Here is a 21,174-nt window from a genome sequence, read left to right as displayed (position 1 = left end):
GGACCTTATACCACACAGATTCCTTACTAGCTGAGGGACCTCACACTACAGGAAAACACCCCTGGCTACAAAACCTACACCTACACAGGTACCCCAGCAGTTCAGAAACCTCACTACAGAGGTACACTAGGTCAGAGACCTTACACCACAGAGCTACCCCACTAGCTTAGAGACTTCACACTACAGAGGTACACTGGCTCAGAGAACTCAGTTGAGAGGTGAGACTGTTGGAGCACAGGGAACTGAAAAGATCACCTAGAAGTGCTCAGGCCTGTCATTTAGCAGAGCCAGAGGGAAGACAGGAACATTCCTTCAGGTAGAGATGTGGCCCAGCGCCCCATCAACCCAGAGAAAGGCCATTCTAAAATCATGGAACTTTACCAAAGACATCCACAATGGATCTAGAGATGACAGTATGTTCACTACGAAAGCTGATCATAAAAGGGCACCTAAGAAGATCAAACTGCCATCTGAATTTTTTCTCAGTCCTCAGTCTCTGTTCCTCACAAGATAGTAACCTCTAAGTGACTCTCAGCAGTCTCACCTGCTGTACAACAGCTCTGTTACAGGGCTCTTAAATAATCCTGTCCCATGGGAGCCTTGAGAAGAGGATGGAGAGCTCTGTCAATCACTCAGGACATTTATCTGTCAAAGCTGCAAAGGGTACCTGTAAAGCCGGGTGTAACAGTACACACTATAATTCCATTACTCAGGCAGGTGGATGGATCTCTCCGAGTTCAAGACCAGCCTGGTCTACCTAGTGAGTTCCAGGACAGCCAGAGCTATGTATATAGAGAGAGACCCTGTCTCACAAAAACAAAACAAAACAAAAAAAAACAGAATTGAAAGGCTTCTGTTAATGCTCCAAAACAGACCAAATATAAAACACACTCCCACCTAGTTGACCCATTTGAACTGTTAAATAAAGTTACTTATATGTCACCTAGCTCAGTTACACAGACATTTCCAAAAACAGTGATTTGGTTACTTGGTTTAAAAAGCTCCTTGTGTTTAACTTTGCTGGAAACACTTTGCTAGTGAGCCCATGGGCCTATTTCAGATGAGAAGGATCCACACTAGCCACGCTTTTGGTTTTGAAGGAGTAAATTTATTAAGTATACAGCAAGCAGGAATAAAAAACTAAAACAGTAAAATGACAGGAGGACACAAGATCAGACATAACATCCAGAACCCAACTGGACAAGCTCTTGGAAGCAGAAGAGTCAGCCAGAGTGTGTGCTGGAGAAGGTCCCAGGGTGAGGTCTACTCCAGGTGAGCATGCTAGTTAGCCGTCCATCACAGGCATTTCATGTTTGTCATGGGATAAACAGTGTACCTCTGTAGTGCGAGGTTTCTGAACTGCTGGGGTACCTGTGTAGGTGTAGGTTTTGTAGCCAGGTTTTGTTTTCCTGTAGTGTGAGGTCCCTCACCTAGTGAGGAATCTGTGTGGTGTAAGGTCCCTGAGCAGCTGACAAGAGTCTGGCCAAGATACTAGAGACATGAGGAAGAACAAGTGTCCTGAGGCACCTTCTTGCTTTGGGAAGGTGCCTGGGCATGGTCTACCTCCCAGCTGTGTTCAAGGACATGAGGGTTTTATTCCAACAAGCTGCTCTCCTAGTCTCAGGGACATGGCATCTTCATGCTTGGGCTGCTTTCTGTTCTCCTTTATATTTCTCACAGGGATGGGTAGACAAGAAGTCTTTGGAGATATGCTGAGATAAACATGCTTGGGTCTGAAATGGGGCTGGGGGCAACTCAGCCTCCAGAGCCAGCTTCTCAATGAGTTAAATAGCACCAAGCAATTTACTAATATATTTTACAAATTTATTAATATATACTTTTTGCAGTTTACTGATATATATTACAAATATTTAGGGTTGAGAAAAGCACTGATCTTTATCTTAAGACATGTGGCTCCCCAGAGCAAGTGGGGGCCGGAACAAGAGGGAGAAGGGAACCGGAAAAAAAAAAAAAACATGTGGCTCAATCCATCAGCAGCAACTTAAGGTTGTCATATTGAAAATCCCAAAGAAGTCCTTGGCTCCACTCACTAGGATTGTGATATGATTCCTTAGAGATCAAGAGAATAAATGAATGAATAAGCATAAAAGCTCTACCCAGCTAATCACAGACCTAAAGAAGGCTCCAGCCATATTTATCAAAGTGTTCAGACCTGCTTCTGAGAAATGCAGCTTCCCAGATCCCATCCACCTGGCATTCTGTGTACCAGTGAGAACACAAGATCACAGACACAAAAGCAAGTTCATCACCGTGATTTTGTCCAGAATTATTCTTAAGTGCTCATTCCTACCTTTGCTGGCAACGGGGGCACCTGCACTAATGCCTGCCTGCTCAAATACAGACTGCATGTAAGACAAATGCATGGGGAAACAGGGAAGTCAGGAGGCCTGTGCAACTGCCAACATTGGTACGAGTGAGCCACACTGACTATATTCCTTGCTAAGGACATACTCCCTTGCACTAGGCCTTCATCATTAGGCTTGTCCAGCCTAATCAAAAAAGTAAGTTTTAGGACAGCCAGAGGTTCAAAGAAAAACCATGAGGGGTAGCGAGTGGCAGGAGGGGACACCCTTGAGAGTCTGGGTTGTGACACATGACTACTCTGGAGGCAGCCCTGGCCTTTGGGAGTGTGCTCTCATTTGCCTTTGTAAAGAGAAATTTCTCGCCCCAGATGGTCCATAGAGAGTGTCCAAGTGCTGAGATCCAGACAGACATCCTAATGCTCAGCACTTCCTTCCCCAGTTCTGTTTGTTCTTTAAAGTATCGCCTAGGAAGTGCCATTAGTGAGAAACCATGACAACTATTCTTTGTTTTAGAAAAGGGACAGTCCTGCATTGCTACTGCAGCATCTGAGGTAGTGGGAGCTGCGATACCAACAAGAATACAACAGAAGAGGCAGGAAAGACAGGGAGCAGGAGCCTAGTGAGCACAGACTCCTAACCCCAGCATAGATACAGCACAGGCTACTGTCTCTAGGGGAAGAAATTCTCATGGGTGGAAAGCTCTGCCTGCAGCTGACAGCCAGGGAGCTTGGTAGGTAGCCTTTCCATCTCCAAATACCAGGACTGGCCATGGTGACATTTGAAAGAAACACAGGGGTCTCACTAACCTTCCACAGCAAGACTAGGAGGTAGAAAATAAGACTAGCAAAGGCACATGGGAATGAATTTTACCCTGTAACACAGTTTCCAGAGGCATCAGCCTGCCATGACAGGCACCTGCACATTCTTGTTAGAAATGAAAATAGACTGCTGCTCATATCTATAATTCCAGCAACTGGGAGGCTGTCAGAAAGATGGCCGAATCAAGGCGAGCCCGAATTACATAGCAAAGTTCTTTTTCAAACCAAATAGCTGACAGAGTCCAACAATTCTTAACCAGTGTCTTTTCTTTGCCTTTAGGTCCATATTGGCCAACTGTACTCAACTGACAAACTTATCATTGAGAATCAAGAGAAGCCCAGGACATAAAACCCAGCACTAGGAAACAGCCTCTGCAGCAGAACTGACCACCTTCAGCATCCATTCTATATGGTGGAACCTCTTACCTACTGGGTGAAATAGCCTCTTGCTCTGCCTGCCTTGTAGGAGCTGATAAACTGAGTCACATTTGCATTCGTCACAGCTGTTATGTGAAGAAATGGCAGTGCATCCTCGGTTTGGGTGTTAGAATGAAGAGCTGGAGGTCACAGTGAATAATGCTATGTGTTACCATGTCTCCTCACCATCCCACCCCATCTTAAAGATCACCCACATTTGTATAGAGCTTTTGCAGACTCTGTATCTTGGTCCTTAACAGTAAACATAATTATCTCTCTATCCTTTTGTACCAAATAAACCCATTACAATGAATATGCATTTATTTCCTGACATGACAGGAATGGTAGAAGTGGGAACTCAAAAGGAGAGCCACACAGCAACTGAAGATTACAAGTGTAAGCACCAGTTCAGACACAAGTAAGAGGACATGGATCAAGATGAGGAGTAGAAGGTACACCCAGCCACTCAGACCTCAAACGCCGAGTCCCAAGCCTCCTCATGCCTTACACACTGGAACCTTAGTTCTGGCAATCCCCAAGGAAGGCCATGCAACTGAAGTGTGCCATATGTAATCCTGAGACACCAGGGGCACTGGGAATGCCTTATGAATGCATGTTACCTATGCTGTTTAGCAGCTTAGAGTCAACAGGGAATGAAGAACACAAAGATGGAATGTTTAAAATATAGTTCTCAAGGTTAGAGAGATGGCTCAGCACTTAAGAGTACATTTGAAATTTTTTTTTTATTTTATTTATTTTATGTGTATGAGTACACTGTAGCTGTACAGATGGCCGTGAGCCATCGTGTGTGGCTGCTGTTGAACTCAGGACCTCTGCCAGCCCCACTCACTCTGCCCGCACCCCCTCCGCCTGCTCGCTCAGGCCCCACTCGCTCCATCCTAATTTTACTTCAGCTGTCTTCAGACACACCAGAAGAGGGTGTCCGATCTCATTACGGGTGGTAGTGAGCCACCATGTGGTTGCTGGGATCCAAACTCAGGACCTTCGGAAGAGCAGTCAACACTCTTACCCGCTGAGCCATCTCGCCAGCCCACATTTGAAAATTTTAAAAATACGTTTTGCTCTTGTAGAGGTTTGATTCCCAGTGTTCCAGGTATTCCCAACCACCTGTAATTCAAGTTCCAGGCATCTGATGCCCTCTGAAGGCTGTTACAGTACCAGGTATGCACATGGTGCACATACATACATGCAGGCAAAACATTCAAACACATAAAATTAATTAAACTTTAGTTTAAAAATTAATAAAAATAAATAAAATATGGTTCTCCAGGTGACTCTGATGATCAGTCAGTCAGCCTCGACCACTGCCTTTGAGCCTTTCCCAGGTATTAAAGATGTCATATGTTGTATAAAATCCATTCCTTCTAAACACAGGGCACATACCACATAATATCTTCCTTAACTTCTGGGAGGTTCCAGGGATCTGTCTCACAGGAAGAATTTCTTCTTAATGCTAAGAAGACTGGATTCATAGCAAAGCTGGAACATGCATATAAGTCGTACAGGTGCTACAGTGGCTAAGGTGGTGTGTCACAAATTCCTGTGGTATTCATGTGAACTGAGCCCAAGCGGTCTGTCACCCTACCTTAAAAGTCATGGAAATGGGGCTGGGGAGATGAGGCCATGCACAGTAAAGTACACATGCCTGAGTTCAGATTCCCAGCACTGAGCTAAACTGGGCCGACACCATGCTAATCGAGGTGGCAGAGGAGCAGACAGATGAATCCTAAAAGCTCATCAGATAGTCCATCTAACCAAATTGATCATTTCCAGCCTCAGTAAGAGACCTTGCATCCAAACTTGAGGTGGAGAATGATTGAAGAAGATACCCAGTGACATCAACCTCTGGCTTCCACATGCATGCACACATATGTGTGCCCACATAAACATATACACATGCATGTAGCACACACACATAAAGTAGGAGTGAGCCAGGAATGGTGTTGCACATCTGTGATCCTTGGCACTTGAAGGCTGAAGCAGGAGCACTCTGAGTTTGAGACTAGTTTGGCTACACACAAATTCCAAGCTAGCCCACACTACATAGAGCCTGTCACAGGTGCTCACCCTGGCATCTGTACAGTGTAGACTCTGTCATGATAGGCACAGCCTTTCTATTTTACAGTTCAACTTTCTTAATTTTTTAAAACTAGTATGCAACATAATGAGTTTTGTCTTAACCAGTGTTCTATTGCTACAAAGAGTCACCGTGACCACAACAACTCTTATGAAGGAAAACATCCAATTGCAGCTTCAGAGGCTTAGTTCATTGTTACCATGGTGAGGGACATACAGCACACAGACAGACATGGTGCTGGAGAAGTAATTGAGAGCTCTACATGTAGATCCACAGGTACTAGAAGAAGAAAGAGATGCTGGTAGCCCAAAAGCCCATCCCCAGTGACACACTTCCTCTAACAAGGCCACACCCACTCCAACAAGGCCACACCTAATCCCTCTCAAGTAGTGCCACTGCCTGAATACCAAGCCCTCAAACACATGAGCCTATGGGGGCTATTCTTACTCAAAGTACCACAGGTTTCACTTGGGAATTCTCATATCTGTGTGACATGCTTTGTTCTCATTCATCCAGCAGTGCAACTCTTAGTCTCGGAATGAAGTCTTGAACACCCGTGAGGTGTGTACACACTCTTCACACACTAGTGAAGATCACTGGATCCATTGCTGGGAGCCGAGGTATTCAAGAAACGTGGTCTGAGTGGAAAGCAGGTCATAGGGAAGTGTATTCTTCCCTTTGAGCTGACTCCTGGAGAAGTGTCACCCAGCCCTGGTGGAGGTGGTTCTTGCTGTTGTTCACACTGAGCATCGGTAGAATACGTGGTCACTCACCATCTTACATCAATGCTGTGAACAGCGCTCCCAGTTTAAAGTTATTTTTAAGCACCTGTTAATGTGCAACCTAAGTGGTCCCCCTGAAAGTGTCTCATGGTGAGCAGAAAGGGAGTGCAGTAGGAGACTCCCCACAGGATCACTTCCATAGCAGGCATGGAGTAAACTGGGAGACTCCCCACAGTATCACTTCCACAGCAGGCATGGAGTAAACTTGGCTTGTTTTGCAAACTGTTGACAGCTGGCTACCTTCGTGTTAATTAAACCTCATAAATGGGTTTGGACATGCCCAGGCTTGATAAAGCAGAGCTAATTCTTGTCACTTAGATCAAATTAACTGTATTTGGAATCTCCACAAAAAAAAAACAAAAAACAAAAACAAAAACAAAAAGAACAAAGGAGACTTGAGACAAAAACCCACAAACAGAAGTTAGCTGAGCAGACACTCAAATTGGGTGTTCCCCAAATGTAGAGGACTGTTGAGGTGTGATCTTTTGCTACCTATTGTAATGCTAAGTATGGGCCTCCAAGACCTGATTGTCCCAGAGATGAGAGAGTCCACAGTCTGCACACTACACATATACCTGGGCAGAAAAGACATAGGTAGTGTACTGGCTGATTTTGTGTGTCAACTTGACACAGGCTGGAGTTACCGCAGAGAAGGAGCTTCAGTTGAAAAAATGCCTCCATGAGATCCAGCTGTAAGGCATTTTCTGAATTGGTGATCAAGAGGAGAGAGGGCCCCTTGTAGGTGGTACCATCCGTGGGCTGCTAGTCTTGGGTTCTATAAGAAAGCAAGCTGAACAAGTCAGGGGAAGCAAGCCAGTAAGTAACATCCCTCCATGACCTCTGCATCAGCTCTTACTTCCTGACCTGCTTGAGTTCCAGTCCTGCCTTCCTTTGGTGATCAATAGCAATGTGGAAGTATAATCTGAATTTCCTTTCCTCCCCAACTTGCTTCTTGGTCATGATGTTTGTGCAGGAATAGAAACCCTCACTAAGACAGGATTGAGGTTCCCAGGCTTGGGGGATGGAGGAGGACCAGGAAGGGAAGAGAGGAGGAGGAAGGGTGAGAAGCTGCCAAGGTTTAGGAGTCAAGAGAAAGTGGCCCTGAGGGCTGGCCAATGGGAGCTAAGAGCAGTCCAAATGAAGCATAGTAATAACTCAGGGTTATCCATAAGAAGGTAGATCCTAGCAGGAGAGAAGGTAGGCAGCTGCTTAGCTTTTGTAGTATTTAAAGCTTATCATATACATAAAGGTTGTATGTTTTTTTAATCTGGGAACTAAATGATTAAAGACGGGGTAGAAACCCCAGGTCAGGATTAAATAATTTCCACAACAGAGGACTTCAGAGAAAGTGGCATTTAAGTGTGTATAATGTAGCCATCCCCTGCCTGATGGCCCCAGCTGTACAGCTTGGCAGCCAGTCTAGCCTCAAGTTCAGTGAGAGACCTTGCTCAAAAAAGAATAAAGAAGAGAGCAATAGAGGAGGGTGTCCAGTGTCAGTCTCAGGCTTGCACACATGTGCAAACACAGGGACATGCACACATATGCATACACCACACGCACACACATGCACACACATGTACATAAGCAAAGAGGGGGCCGAAAAGCTGAGAGGGGTATTCATCTTTTTCTGCTTCCTGATTGGGGGCAAAATATGATACACTGTGAGCAGCTGCCCCAGAAAAGAGAGAAATAACTGACACATCAACATCAGGCAAGTGTTCTGCCACCAAATGGCACTCAGGTCCCAGACAACATGCTTTTAAATACTCACTGGTTTTGCTTGGTGTATTAGTTAGGGTTTTACTCCTGTGAACAGACACCATGACCAAGACAAGTCTTACAAAGGACAACATTTAATTGGGGCTGGCTTACAGGTTCAGAGCTTCAGTCCATTATCATCAAGGCAGGAACATGGCAGTATCCAGGCAGGCATGGTACAGGAGGAGCTGAGAGTTCTACATCTTCATCTGAAGGCTGCTAGTAGAAGACTGACTTCCAAGCCGCTAGGGTGAGGGGCTCAAATCCCATGCCTGCAGTGATACAACTATTCCAACAAGGCCAAACCTCCAAATAGTGCCACTCCCTGAGCCAAGCATATTCAAACCATGACTCTTGGTATTAGCCTTCCCCTTGGAATGAGCATTTTCTTGTTATTTCTCATTTAATCCAGACTGGCCTTGAAGTTTCTTCATGGCCAAGGATAGCCTTGAACTCCCAATCCTCTCTTCTCATCTTCTAAGTACTGAGACTGCAACTGAGATAGTCAATGACACCACACACAGTGAAGTAACAGCAAACAAAACTTCCAGCAACAAACCAAAAGATTTTCAAACAAATAAAAATGTATTTTAACTTCGTTTCTATTTTATAAAATAAAATATTTCCAAAAGAGTTGGCAAGATGACTCAGCAGTTAAGAGCACCGACTGCTCTTGCAGAGGATCTGTGGTTGATCGATAGCATCCCCATGGTGGCTTAGAACCATCTGTAACTGGTTTAAGGAGGATTCCACACTCTCTTCTAGCTTCTGAGGGTACCAGGCTCGAAGGTGATACACATGCCGGCAAAACCCCCATCCTCATAGTAAATAAATAGAATATTTTAAAGTGTTTCCTCTAGGCTAAGGGCCTGGCTCAGTGGTAGAGACTCGCACCCGACCTGTTAATCTGCAAGCCTAACAAGTCTGCAGCCCCACGACAAAAATCCTGGCTATTTTGGTTTGGTTTTGTTTCATTGTTTTGTTTTTTGAGACAGGATTTCTCCATGGCAACTCCCTAGAAATAACAGAGATCCACCTGCCTCCCACGTGCTAGGACCAGAGGGGTGTGCCACCACACCCAGCCCAAGTTTTACTATTTTCAATGACAGTGCTCACTAACCAGTTAACTGCCTTGTGAATTATAAATCCCAGCATACAGCTTTAAAAGTAGTAAGCAGGGTTGATATGCTCTCCATCTACTTAACTCTGCTGCTGACGCAGGAGAGCATCCATAGAATGTTCTAGTAAATATCTGTGCATGATCGAGTTTGAATTTCATATAGTCCTGTTTGTGGTTGGGTTGCTTTTGTTTCTGATCCAGAGCTCCTTCTGCTAGCCAGCAAGCTGTGATGATTCTAACTAGGCTTCCAGAGTCCTGGCGTTGCAGGAATGAGACAACATAGTCTTGGTTTTTGTTTAATATAATCTGTCTAGGTCACCAAGGCTCAGGTTCTTGACAATCCTGCTTTGGCCTCCTAAGTGCTGAGATTACAGGTGTGTACCACTATATCTGACTTTAATATAATGGTAATTCTCTAAAATTAAAAAAATACTTTAAACATGAAAATATTTTATAGGTTGTATGAAAACGGACTTTGGGACATTTTGGCCTGTGGTAATTTTGCTGACCTAACCTCAAACTAATTATTGATGCTAGCCCCTTGCTAGAAGAATAGGACACTTAGAATAATAATAGGTTCATTTTATTTATTTATTTATTTATTTATTTATTTATTTATTTTGTCTCCAAGGTCCCTTGAGGCAACCCATATAGACAATAGGCTACATACACTACCAAGAAGGCTGATTCCTTTTTTTTTTTTTTTAGAAAATAGGTTGCCTAGGAAGAGTGGGAAGGAGGGAGCTAAACTTTTACCCAGAATATCCTCCCACTCGCACCTGAGCATATAGAGCCATCCAAAGTGAATGAAGATAGTCCCCACACTGGTTGCACCTAGGGTTCTGCTATGCAGAGTGCCTGCCCCGACTGGTTCTGAGCAGAGCTGAGTGAACTTTCCCTCCTCGTTCCTCTGAGAGAAGGGAGCCACCTTTCCAGCCCCCAAGCCCTGCCCTTGGAGTGCAGCCTACAACCGCCATCTTCTCTGACTGCTAATGGCCCAGAGAGTGGGGGAGCTCCGTTGCACAAAAGGGTTTGGGACAAATGTGATGGGCTCTTGCAACTCACAGCCAAGGCCTGTGGCATTTTGATTCGTCCAACATTTTGCTATGGCAAGAGAGAGACAGAATACTTTTTTACAAAACATTCTGAACATCTTTTTTTTTCCTCAGTGTGGGGAACTTGAACTATTCCACATCAAGAAAACAAGTGTTAGTAGTGTTGTTTCATAACTGTCACACTGCCGTGTCATCAGCGGAGCGTTCCTCTGACTGCCACGGCCTCCCCAAACCCTCGGAAGGTAAAAACATGAAGCACAGAGAGGACACTTGTTCACGCAGCCTTTACTTTCTTAAAAGACATTTGTATCCAATCACGGAAGAAAATAGCATTGAGTCTGGGCAGGCGTTTCCAGAGCCCAGCTAAAAGGACAAGCTGGCCTGCGCCCACCTAGCCTTCTGAGAGCCAAGCCTAGCAGTGAAGATTCCACGTGTGAAGGCCTTCCTCCCCCACGTGGAGGTGGCCTGCCTTGTCTTTTCCTTGCAGGTTTTCAGCAAGCTCTAAGGACCGCGCCTCAAGTTAGAAACAAAATCCCAAGGTCCTGGCTCAGGGTTCCAGAGCCTTTTTCTTGGAGACAGCATCTAGGAGGATGTTCCTTATTTTGATGCAGGCTGAGAATTCTAGGAGACGGGTAGAAAGGTCAGTGGAAGCGATGAGAAGACTGAGGGCCAGAACACTGCCAGTGCTTGGGGATGTGTGCTCTGCGCTGAGAGTGTGTGGTTTAACATTTTACTCTTACCGCTCCAAGCTCTGTTAATGCCAAATCTGCATCGCTCAGCTAATGATCCCCAGGGAGCCCTTGCTGGAACTTGACTTGCTGGTCAGCCTCTCTCCGAGTCCCCAAGTTCCCGGACTCAGAGCGGGTCTGTGGAGCACACATAGCGCAAGGTGTAGTTGGCCCCCTCGTTGTTGTCCCAGTATTCCCCCTGTTCGCAGCGGTAGCAGACGGCAAAATGAATAGCGACACCCCACGCGTCAGCATCCTCCCCTTCTTTGGGTTGCAGACCCGGGGGCAGGCACAGCGAGAAGCAGAAACGTTCGGTGCCGGACTCCTCCTCACTATCCTCAGCCCCTGGCCAAGAGTCCCCCGACTGCACGGGAGGCAGGGGCTCCAGTGACTCCGGGTGCAGCTCGGCCGGCACGTCCAGAAAGGTACGCCACTCGGTGAAAGTGTAGCGCACCGCCACTGCCCTGGGTCCGGGGCAGCTGATCACCCGGCCGGAGCCGGTGACCTCGGCGCGGGGCGGCTGGGAGCACTGCACACGCTCCAGGCACACTCGCTGTCTCTGCAGACGTTCCTCCGCAGCGCTCAGCCCCGGGAGCTGGAAGAGGGGTCGGAGCCGGGCGTGCGGCGCCAAGAGGGGCGCGGGCATCTTTGCCACTGCCAGCAGCCCTCCGAGCTGCTGCAGGTCCTCGGCGCGCAGCGGGAAGCTATGGAGACGGGAGAGCACGGCGGGCGGCACCTGCGGCTCCTCGGCCTCGCTGAAGTGCTTCACGCTGGCCAGGCTCAGTCCCAGGGAGTCCGCGAACTGCACGCGCTTCTTACACTTGGAGCAACAGTCCCCAGCGGGCTCGTCACCCTCGGAGCTGGGCTGCCCGGCCTGCCGCCTCTGCTGCAGAAGCTTGGCCGCCTGCAGGATGGGGTCTGCAGGCAAAGAAAAGGAGCGCACACGAGAGCGGCGATATTCTTGTAGCTCCTCCTGTTCCGGGAGAGCTGCCTCTTTCTGCGGGGACCTGTCCTGGAACTGAGCGGCAGGGATCTGCGGCTCAGAGGTGCCACTCTCCACGCAAAGAACCTCGGGGACCGACAGCTCCTCCGCGGATGGCGGGTCTTCCGAAGACTTAGAGCTGGACGCTTCGGATCTTTGTAGCTGCTCTCCGGACCGCTCCATGACAGTATCCGATCCGGCCCCGGGATTCGTCCCGCGGGAAACGCGGAGAGTCCTCTGGAAAGTTTATCTACTCCCGCAGCAGAAGGAGCGCCTGGTGTCGGCTGGGCTCGCTTACCCTGGCAGAAAGCGGATTCAGCCTGGGACCTCCAGCTTTTAGCTGAGACTGCCCGGGACCAAGAGGGAGGAGGATGCTGGCCTGGGGCTAGATCCCAAGGGGAGGGCCAGGGCGGGGAGGAACGGCTGCCAGAACACCTGAGAGCTGTGTCCGTAGTGGAAACTAAGACTTTCTAAAGGTCGTAGGCTAGCTGATAGCTTTGATCCACCCCGCGGCGGTGCTGCGCATCTGTACCACCTCTGGGGCCGCTCACAACTTTCAGAGCCCAGAGTGTAGACAAAGTTTTCCAGCCAGTGAAGTTACTCTTCCGGAGGAGGGTTGCTGCCCAGCGGCGACATCTTGGCTGTCACTAGTCCAGAAAGTCCGCGATACAAGAATGTCATTAAGGCAAGCAAACGGCCCTTTGGAGCGAGGTGCATCCCTTCCCTTTCACCCTGTATTCCCGAAACCTCAGAAGTCCCGGATCGCATCTGTGCAGTTGCCCCGCTCAGTGCTTCTAAAAGCTCCGAGGCCGAGGCAGCAGCTTTCACCTACCTAATGGGTGATCTTGCTGGTGGGCTTTAGCCGGGGACAGAGCAGGAACCCACTGGGAGCAAGGCAGCTAGACCAGAGCAGCCGGAGGCCATTCCCACCCAGCACCAGAGCACGTCAAGGTCCTCCCCCTTGTCCCGCCCGCAAAGAAGGGGCTGGCACCTCCCTCCATAGCTAAGCGCCTTCCCTCAGACTTCAAGGCTGCCTTCCCTCTCGTCTGGCCTGCGACTACGGATCCCAGACCATCTAAGGATCAGGCCTTGTGGGAAGACAGATGGGAGAACATCTCACTATATCCTGGCACTGAATACTTCCTAAAGTGTTGTATTGTGCCTTTGCCTTCGGGCTAACTTTGCCCTGATCAAGCTTCATCACCAACCGTCATGCCCACCTCCCATCTCCCCCACCCCCAGATCTGATTCAGGGTGTCCTAGGCAGTTCTGAGAGAATTTCTAACAGGGAGACGCTAAGGACGGGCTCTGGGAACCACCGTTTAGGAATGAGTAAGTGCCTGACCATGGTTGTGTGTGTATACTTACTTACATAAAAAAAAAATGCGGGTTCTAGAAATATTGATCTACAAATCAAGAAACAAAAAGCATAGCTATTTTACCAAGGCTTTTAATCCCTGAACATGGAATGGCGGAATTTAACGAGTCCTCTATAGTTACTAATTTTTAATATCTATTTGAGGACTCACAGGCTGCCCATCCCTCCCCAAGGCTGAGGGCCCTTCCCATGTGATCTTATGTGCACAAAACTCCATCACTTCAACTCCGTATATAGCACACAAAGGCTGGGAAAGGCTGTTCAGGCCCCATAGCTGGGCTAAGGTCAGGTTTGACCCCAGGAACTTGGGAAATTCTTTTTGTGGCCAAAGACCCTGAGCTAGAGAGGTATTTTGAGGAACAGGCCCTGTGGTTCTTTGGCTAGGACTTTCTAGTCATTAAGTGTCCAGTACAGAACTCCATAACTGCATACTGACTTGGACCTGGGACTTCTGTGTGTATAGGGCTGGCTATGTTGGAGTTCACACGGTAGACCAGGCTGGCCTGAAACTCACAGATATCTGCCTGCCTCTGCCTCCTGAGCATTGAGATTAAAAGTGTATGCCATCTCTGCCCAGCCTCATAGACTACTGTAAAAACGGACTAGGAATTTCAAAGAGATTTTGAGGTTGGAGTGAATTGTCCCCCTCACTTGGACAGATTCTCACACCAGACAGTACCTTGTCTACTGCCAATGTTTTGGTTCCCCGGTAAGTATCCAACAGTTCCATCCTGACACTATTCTACCTGGAGCTGATGTCAGAGCCACAAGTTAAAGGCTGAAAAACTCACCATAAACCAGATGCAAATATGCAAATAAGGTGCTCAGGCTACCCATACTATTTGGTCAACTGAAAAATGCAGATGTTCTAGAGAGGTGTGGCAGTTGGTAATTCATTAGAATGACTTATAGAATTCCAGAAACCCCTCGGTAATGCTTGGCTTATGGTGTAGGATACAGTTAGGAAGAGCCAAACAGAAGAGGCACAAGGCAGAGTCCAGGCATAAGATGGAATGTGCCACAGTCCTTGTGCAAGTTTTGGAATTCAGGCTCCAGTCTCACTCCCTTGTGAATGGAGATTGGCTTCGATTCACTGGTTCTTTCTGGTAACCAGCTACTCTGGCTGCCGAGGCATGGTGGTTTGAATATGCTTCACCCAGGGAGTGGCACTATTAGGAGGTGTGGCCTTGTTGGAGAAAGTGTGTCACTGTGGGGGTGGGTAATGAGACCCTCCTCCAAACCATGTGGGAGCTGATTTTCTCTAAGTAGCCTTCAGATGAAGATGTAGAACTTGCACCTCCTCCTGTACCATGCCTGCCTGGATGCTGCCATGCTCCCATCTTGAAGATTATGGACTCTGAACCTGTAAGCCAGCCCCAATTAAATGCTGTCATTATAAGAATTGCCTTGGTCATGGTGTCTGTTCACAGCAGTAAAACCCTAAGACACTAGGACTCCCAGTTTAAGTAGTTTCATTAGCCACTCAGGTATCACCAAAAGGAGCTTTCGTGTGTGTGTGTGTGTGTGTGTGTGTGTGTGTGTGTGTGTGTGTGTGTATTGATATGTTATATATAATATACATTATATATTTTGATATATTATATATAATATAAATTATAATATATTTGATTGTAACAAGATAACAAATGCACAATCAATGACCAATTCCCCTTCATTTAGAGCTAAGTCCTAGGAGGTCCATGCCAGCAGCTAAGGACAAAAGCATACCTGCTACAGAACCAGGACTCTTTGCCCTGGTGCAGGATTCTGGTCACTAAAATGATGTTTTGAAAAATAGAGTGTATTCATAATTTGGCCAGGTCTCAGATCCACATCCCAAAGGACAGGGTGGAGCATAGAAATGGATATGACAGAGTGATTAAAGATTTGAGGAAAGGTGCCTGGAGGTGACGCAATACGCGGCTGATCCTCACAGGACACAGACTTGTTCAGAAAATGAGATATCGGCCTGATCAGAGAATGGAGACTTTGGTCCTGTGATATCAAGAAATGGTCCTTCAAGCAAGCCCACGTAAAAAGTCAGTGGTTTCAACAAAAGTGGCCTTTATCCCCTGAAAAAGAGCCTAGGCAACCATCACCATCACGACCCACACATCAGGGGTGTTACCTACAGCAAAGCTGGTGGGAGGCTAGTATGTTGCTTAGATACCTGGCCTCCAAATTTTGTGCTTTTTGAAGTCAACTAAAAGCAAGCGAGTCAAGAGCTTTATGTGCTTTCCTCATGCTACAGCTCAGGAAGTCTGGACTGAGCTTTGAGCAACCCTGAGAAGTAGAAGCAGGAGGGACCTGCGGAGTGAATGGAGATGAGCAGGGAGTATGTGCTGTTCCTCGGAAACCAAGGAAAGACCTGAGGAGCAGAGGCAAGGAGCACTGCGCTCAGCCGTCAGGGGGCCTTGGGGATACTATGGGGGGCACGGTCAGTCTCTGACATCCACCGCACAACTGTCCTCTGGCAGAGCTTGTGGGACACAGGACATTTCCCTCAGTCGTCCTCTCTGGGACAGGGCCAGGGCCAGGTGGCTCCCTATGGCATAGAGATGGTTCAGCTCTTGGTTCTTTTTTAGTTCATGATGACGTGAAAGTTACACACTTTCAGTAGAAACTGTAGTTCCGATTTTGATTTTCAGTATTCCTGAAGATTGTTAGGGGAAACAACAGATACCAGGTACGCACTGCTGCACTAAAGTGGGCTGCTAATGAGCTGTATTCAATGTATTCAATTCATTTAGGATATTTTCAGCATGGGGTGGATGTATTGGGACCAAACCCCACTATAAACTGGGGAGCAGCTGCAGTTCAATGGTGATACAACCCACAAAGTAGCTTTTTTGAAAACCTAGGCCATCTATCTAGTCTACGAGTATGTGCTTAGATCAACCACAAACAGCACGTGGCCACGCGTCTCAGCTGCTAAAGTATTTACTCTCAGGCTTTCAGATGCGTAGGCTTTTTTGTGGTTGTTGTTTTGTTTTGTTTTGTTTTATCGTTGATGTCGTTTTGTAGGGGACAGGGAGTGCTTGCTGCAGAGTCCAGGCTGGCCTCAAACATGTGATCCTTCTGCCTCTTCCTAAAAGGCTGGAGCTGGGTTCATCTGATCCCCAAGTCTGAGGCCTGGGAGGTCTCAGATTGTGCAAGGGAAGGCAATAGAAAAAGAAAGTCCCCCCTGTGTTCAAAACAGAAACGACAAGAGAAAGTTACACCACCACACTGTTACTGACCCCGTGACTGGCACCCTCAAACCAAACCTAACCACCAAACGTTTCGTCCAGGTCACAGGCCACACTTGTGGGACCTGGGACAGTTCAGCTGCTCACCTGATTCCGCTGCCTCACAACAAAAGTTCTGAGTGACTAAGCCCAACTCTAGCCCAACTTGGTCAAATGTCATACCGAGCCCTACAGCTGCCAAAGTCAGACTGCGGGCCTATTATGTCACATATTTCACAACCTGTTCTGCTCTTCGAAACTGAGAGGGTGCACAGAGGACAAGGGAACTCAGATGGAAGCCAGTGTGACCAATAACAGCAGCCTTAAAGCAGCTCCAACCTGGAGAACTGCAGGGGTCACTCCAACTATGTCCTTAAGCAGCATTAATCCTTTTAATTTATATAACAACAAGGTGTAAAAAAGAGCTCAACCATGCCTGGGGTGATGGCTCAGCAGTTTAGAATCCTTGCTGTTCTCCCTGAGGACCTGGATTCGATTCTCAGGACCCACATGGTGCCTTACGATCACCTGTAACTCCAGCTCTAGTTTAAAAAGAGCTCAACCTAAATAGTCTAGACAAGGGGGAGGTGGCTGACACACTCACTAGTGCTTTTTGTTAAAGTGGTACATGAGGGGTCTGGCCCAGTGGATAAAGAACTTGCTGGGAACAGTTTAAAGACTGGCGTTCAGGTCCCCAGAGCACATATAAAATCCTGGCAGGTATGGCTGCTGTTATAATCCCAGCAGAGATAGAGCAAGCTGGCTACTCAGTATAGCTGCAGTCTGTGAACCTTGGGTTCAGAGAGAGGCCTTGCTTCAATTTATAAGGTGAAAGTTCAGTTGTGGTGGCCTGTACCTTTAACCCCAGCACTCAGAAGGCAGAAGCTGAAGATCTCTATAAGCTTGAGGCAGTCCTTATCTATATTAGTGAATATTAGGACACCCAGACTTGCATAATAAACCTTGTCTCAAAAAAAGAAATCTCTATTTGCCGGAAAATACCTGAGGAAGATGCCCAATGTCAACTTTGGGCCTCCACACACATGTAGACACACATGAACCCATATACCTCTGAACATGCATACAGCACACACATATACAGAAGGCACATAAACCCCCAGACTCACCTACTTCACTAGGCCTCCATTTCTTAGACATGCAGGCCTCTGTGCACACATGAACATATTCATATTAAATAATATCCCCTTGCAGAGATTCCAGGCTCAAGGCCTAGCATCCACATGGCAGTTCATAATAGCTTGGAACTCCAGACTCAGGCATCCAATGTTCCCTTCTTCTATATTTGGGCACCAAGGTACATATGTGGTATGCAGACATACATGCAAGCAAAACACCCATACATAAAATAAATGCCTCTCTGTTCATTAATCTGTCATTTGTAAATTTAATTCTCAGACTGATCGTGGCTCCCAAGACAGTAATATCTTTCCATTCTTACTCTAGCTGTAATGTGTCAAAGTATTTTTGTTTCCTTTTGTTTTGTTTTTTGTTTGTTTGTTTGCTTCTTTTTTGAGTCTAGATCTCTCTACATAGCCCTGGATGTCCTTGAACTCACAGAAATCCACCAGCCTCTGCCATCCTGAGTGCTGAGGTTAAAGATGTGTGCCACCATGCCCAGAAAATTTTATTGTGATATTTTTGTTTGTTGGTTGATTTTTATTTTGTTTTTGTTTTTGAGACAGGCTCTAGCCCTGGCTGTCCTATAATGCACTATGTAGATCACACTGGCCTCAAGCTCACGGATATCTGCCAGAGTGCTGACATTAAAGGGTTTTTTTTTTTTTTAATATTGTAAATTTTTTATTTTTTTAAGTATCAGAAAGTTCTCTCTGCTCTCTTCTACTCTTATCTTGTTCTCTCCTCCTGCTCGATCTAACGATAACAATACCCTCGCTCCGAATCCCTTACTCCCAATGCCTTTACTTTTGCTCTGATCTAACAATAACAATACCCTCGCTCTGAATCCCCTACTCTCAATGCCTTTACTTCTGCTCTGATCTAACAATAACAATACCCTCGCTCCGAATCCCTTATTCCCAATGCCTTTACTTCTGCTCTGATCTAACAATAACAATACCTCACTCCAAATCCCTTACTCCCAATGCCTTTACTTCTAAGTTCTCGCTAAAAGGTTTCTAAGAAAGTTCTTCTCTAAAAAGTTCTTCTCTCAGATGAACTTTACAATGTTTATGATCAGGCCTGGAAAGGTGGCAAAGATATGGCTCAGAGGATTTACAGGCCCAGTAAAAATCTGGAGAAGGACATGTATGGAGATAACCTCAAAACCGGGATAAAGACCAACAGACTTGTTCCTGATAAGGCGTTCTCTGGTTCAGACCATAGACAGAGAGACTGAGAAGGACCAGTTCAGTTTGAGGAAGATCCTTTTGGTTTGGACAAGTTTTTAGTAGAAGCCAAACAGCACCATGGCTCTAAATGACGGTCTGGTAGCAGTTACCTCAAGGAACATGAGCATGAAGTCAAGAAGCAGAAGAAGGAGTAGGTGGGCCTCTTAAAATTAAATCTGACATATACAGCAGAGGATTGCCTGGTCTAGCCTCAATGAGAAAAGATGTATCTAGCCCTTGAGACCCCAGGGAGCGGGGACATTCTCTTGAAGCAGGGGGAAGAAGAATGGAATAAGGAACTGTTATAGAGAGGCTCTGGAGGGGAATAAAGACTGGACTGTGAAAAAAAAAAAAAAGACTAAAGATAAAAAACAAAAAACAAACCTTGGTGATAGATCCCAGCACTCTGTTTTATTCCAGGAGATAGAAGGGTTGAATATTCTACATCGTACATCGCAGAGTAGTTATTTAAAAAGAACGGGTTATGTTTGTGCTTCTCCAATCTTGCAGCACTTACAGAAAACCCTGCCCAGCATAGAACTGAAACTACTTCCTTGTGTGTGACAGTAATCCAGGGGTAAAATTTTCTGTAAGAACTTTATGAATAACACCACTACAAATGGTGAGTGGGATAATGCTCACACACTGGAACTATGCTAGCAGATGCTAGCCCTGTCGTGTTCTTCTATCGTGCTGTGTGGAAACTAAGGTCTGGCTTAGTGCAGCTTGCAGCTTGTTTCAAATAAAAACATAAAAAACGGTACACTTTAAAAAGAAGTTCTTCTCTCTAAAAGGTTCTTATTGGGGTCTCTTTTTAAAAAGTTCTCTCTCTCTCTCTCTCTCTCTCTCTCTCTCTCTCTCTTTCTCTCTTTCCTCATCACTTATACATCCTTCAGAATATATAATCACATGGTAATAAGTCATCACAAGTTTACACATAAATTCAAATCATAATTTGAATAAGAAGTTTACAACAGAGAATGTTTACATGCATATTCATTAAGACTAATTATCTGACTAAATATTATCTGTCACTAGCTCAACAGGTTCATTGAAAGTTAAAAACTATAGTTTTTGTGACTAAGTTATTAGTGAAGTTTCACATAGATAAACCCATTCAATATTTTCTTCTGTCCTTGCATCTATAGGAAATCTTTAGTTCCCCTTTGTATTACCTTTGGTTAATTGTTTTACACCCTTTTGGAATGTGCTCTAAGTTGCAGGTGCCAGCTTGCTGTCTCAGAAGCAATTAACTCATGACACTAAGAGACTCATTGCAGTTTTATCAGAGAGGACTTAATAGCAATCCTATTATAAAAAAACTTAGTAATTACTAATATAATTTTAGGAATTCTTATAAGATCATCATTAATAATTAAGAAATCGTCTATTGGCTGGGCAGTGGTGGCACACGCCTTTAGTCCCAGCACTTGGGAGGCAGAGGCAGGCAGATTTCTGAGTTCAAGGCCAGCCTGGTCTACAGAGTGAGTTCCAGGACAGCCAGGGCTACACAGAGAAACCCTGTCTCAAAAAAACAACAACAAAAATATCATCTATTTGTCTATATAGTATCACTACAGGACAGTACATCCTCTTTGTTCTTCAGAAATCTGCTCAAAAGGTTGGCTAATACATAGTGATTATTATATATATTTCATAACAGGAAAAGTATATTAATAGCAGGAATCTTTCCTAAAATGTAATCTTCTTGGCCTTGCCTAGAGAAGCAAATCTGTCAATAACTTTAACAGTCCATGGCAGAACCTGATAATTTTTAGCTTCTCCTTGATATCTCCTGGCAATCATCACTGTCATCACCATCCCCACTGTCACCATCAACACTGTCACATCCCCACTGTCACCATCTCCACCACTGTCACTATCCCCACTGTCACCATCCCCACTGTCACTATCAACACTGTCACATCCCCACTGTCACCATCTCCACCACTGTCACCATTCCCACTGTCACCATCCTCACTGTCACCTTCATCCCCACTGTCACCATCCCCACTGTCATCACCATGAGCACTGTCATCATCCCCACTGTCACCATCCCCACTGTCACCATCCCTACTGCCACCATCCCCACTGCCACCATCCCCACTGCCACCATCC

General features: G+C 46.2%; 2 protein-coding genes and 1 pseudogene across 2 annotated transcripts in view; 1 reads left to right on the top strand and 2 right to left on the bottom strand.

Moving 5' to 3' along the window:
- The window catches only part of Lyrm4 (LYR motif containing 4), a 135,714-nt gene extending 131,842 nt beyond the window's left edge, over positions 1–3,872 (top strand). The window contains exon 3 of the mRNA XM_031359628.1: positions 3,423–3,872. Within this exon, the coding sequence (XP_031215488.1) occupies positions 3,423–3,491 (69 nt within the window). The 3' untranslated portion in view covers positions 3,492–3,872. The remainder of the gene's footprint in view (positions 1–3,422) is intronic.
- Positions 3,873–9,891: 6,019 nt separating this feature from the next.
- On the bottom strand, positions 9,892–12,522 carry Ppp1r3g (protein phosphatase 1 regulatory subunit 3G). Its single transcript, XM_031359627.1, has one exon. The coding sequence runs from the start codon at positions 12,263–12,265 to the stop codon at positions 11,228–11,230; it is 1,038 nt and encodes a 345-aa protein (XP_031215487.1). The 5' UTR covers positions 12,266–12,522; the 3' UTR covers positions 9,892–11,227.
- Positions 9,936–10,030, bottom strand: LOC116082883 (annotated as a pseudogene).
- Positions 12,523–21,174: the final 8,652 nt, after the last annotated feature.

The sequence above is a fragment of the Mastomys coucha genome, unplaced genomic scaffold (assembly GCF_008632895.1).
Source record: "Mastomys coucha isolate ucsf_1 unplaced genomic scaffold, UCSF_Mcou_1 pScaffold7, whole genome shotgun sequence".
Classification (NCBI taxonomy): domain Eukaryota; kingdom Metazoa; phylum Chordata; class Mammalia; order Rodentia; family Muridae; genus Mastomys; species Mastomys coucha.
The sequence above is the reverse complement of the archived record's forward strand: the minus strand, read 5'-3'. Positions and strand labels throughout refer to the sequence as shown.

Bases quoted from the DNA above. Each gene is read 5' to 3' on its own strand.
- Ppp1r3g (XM_031359627.1), bottom strand. From the start codon at position 12,265: ATGGAGCGGTCCGGAGAGCAGCTACAAAGATCCGAAGCGTCCAGCTCT.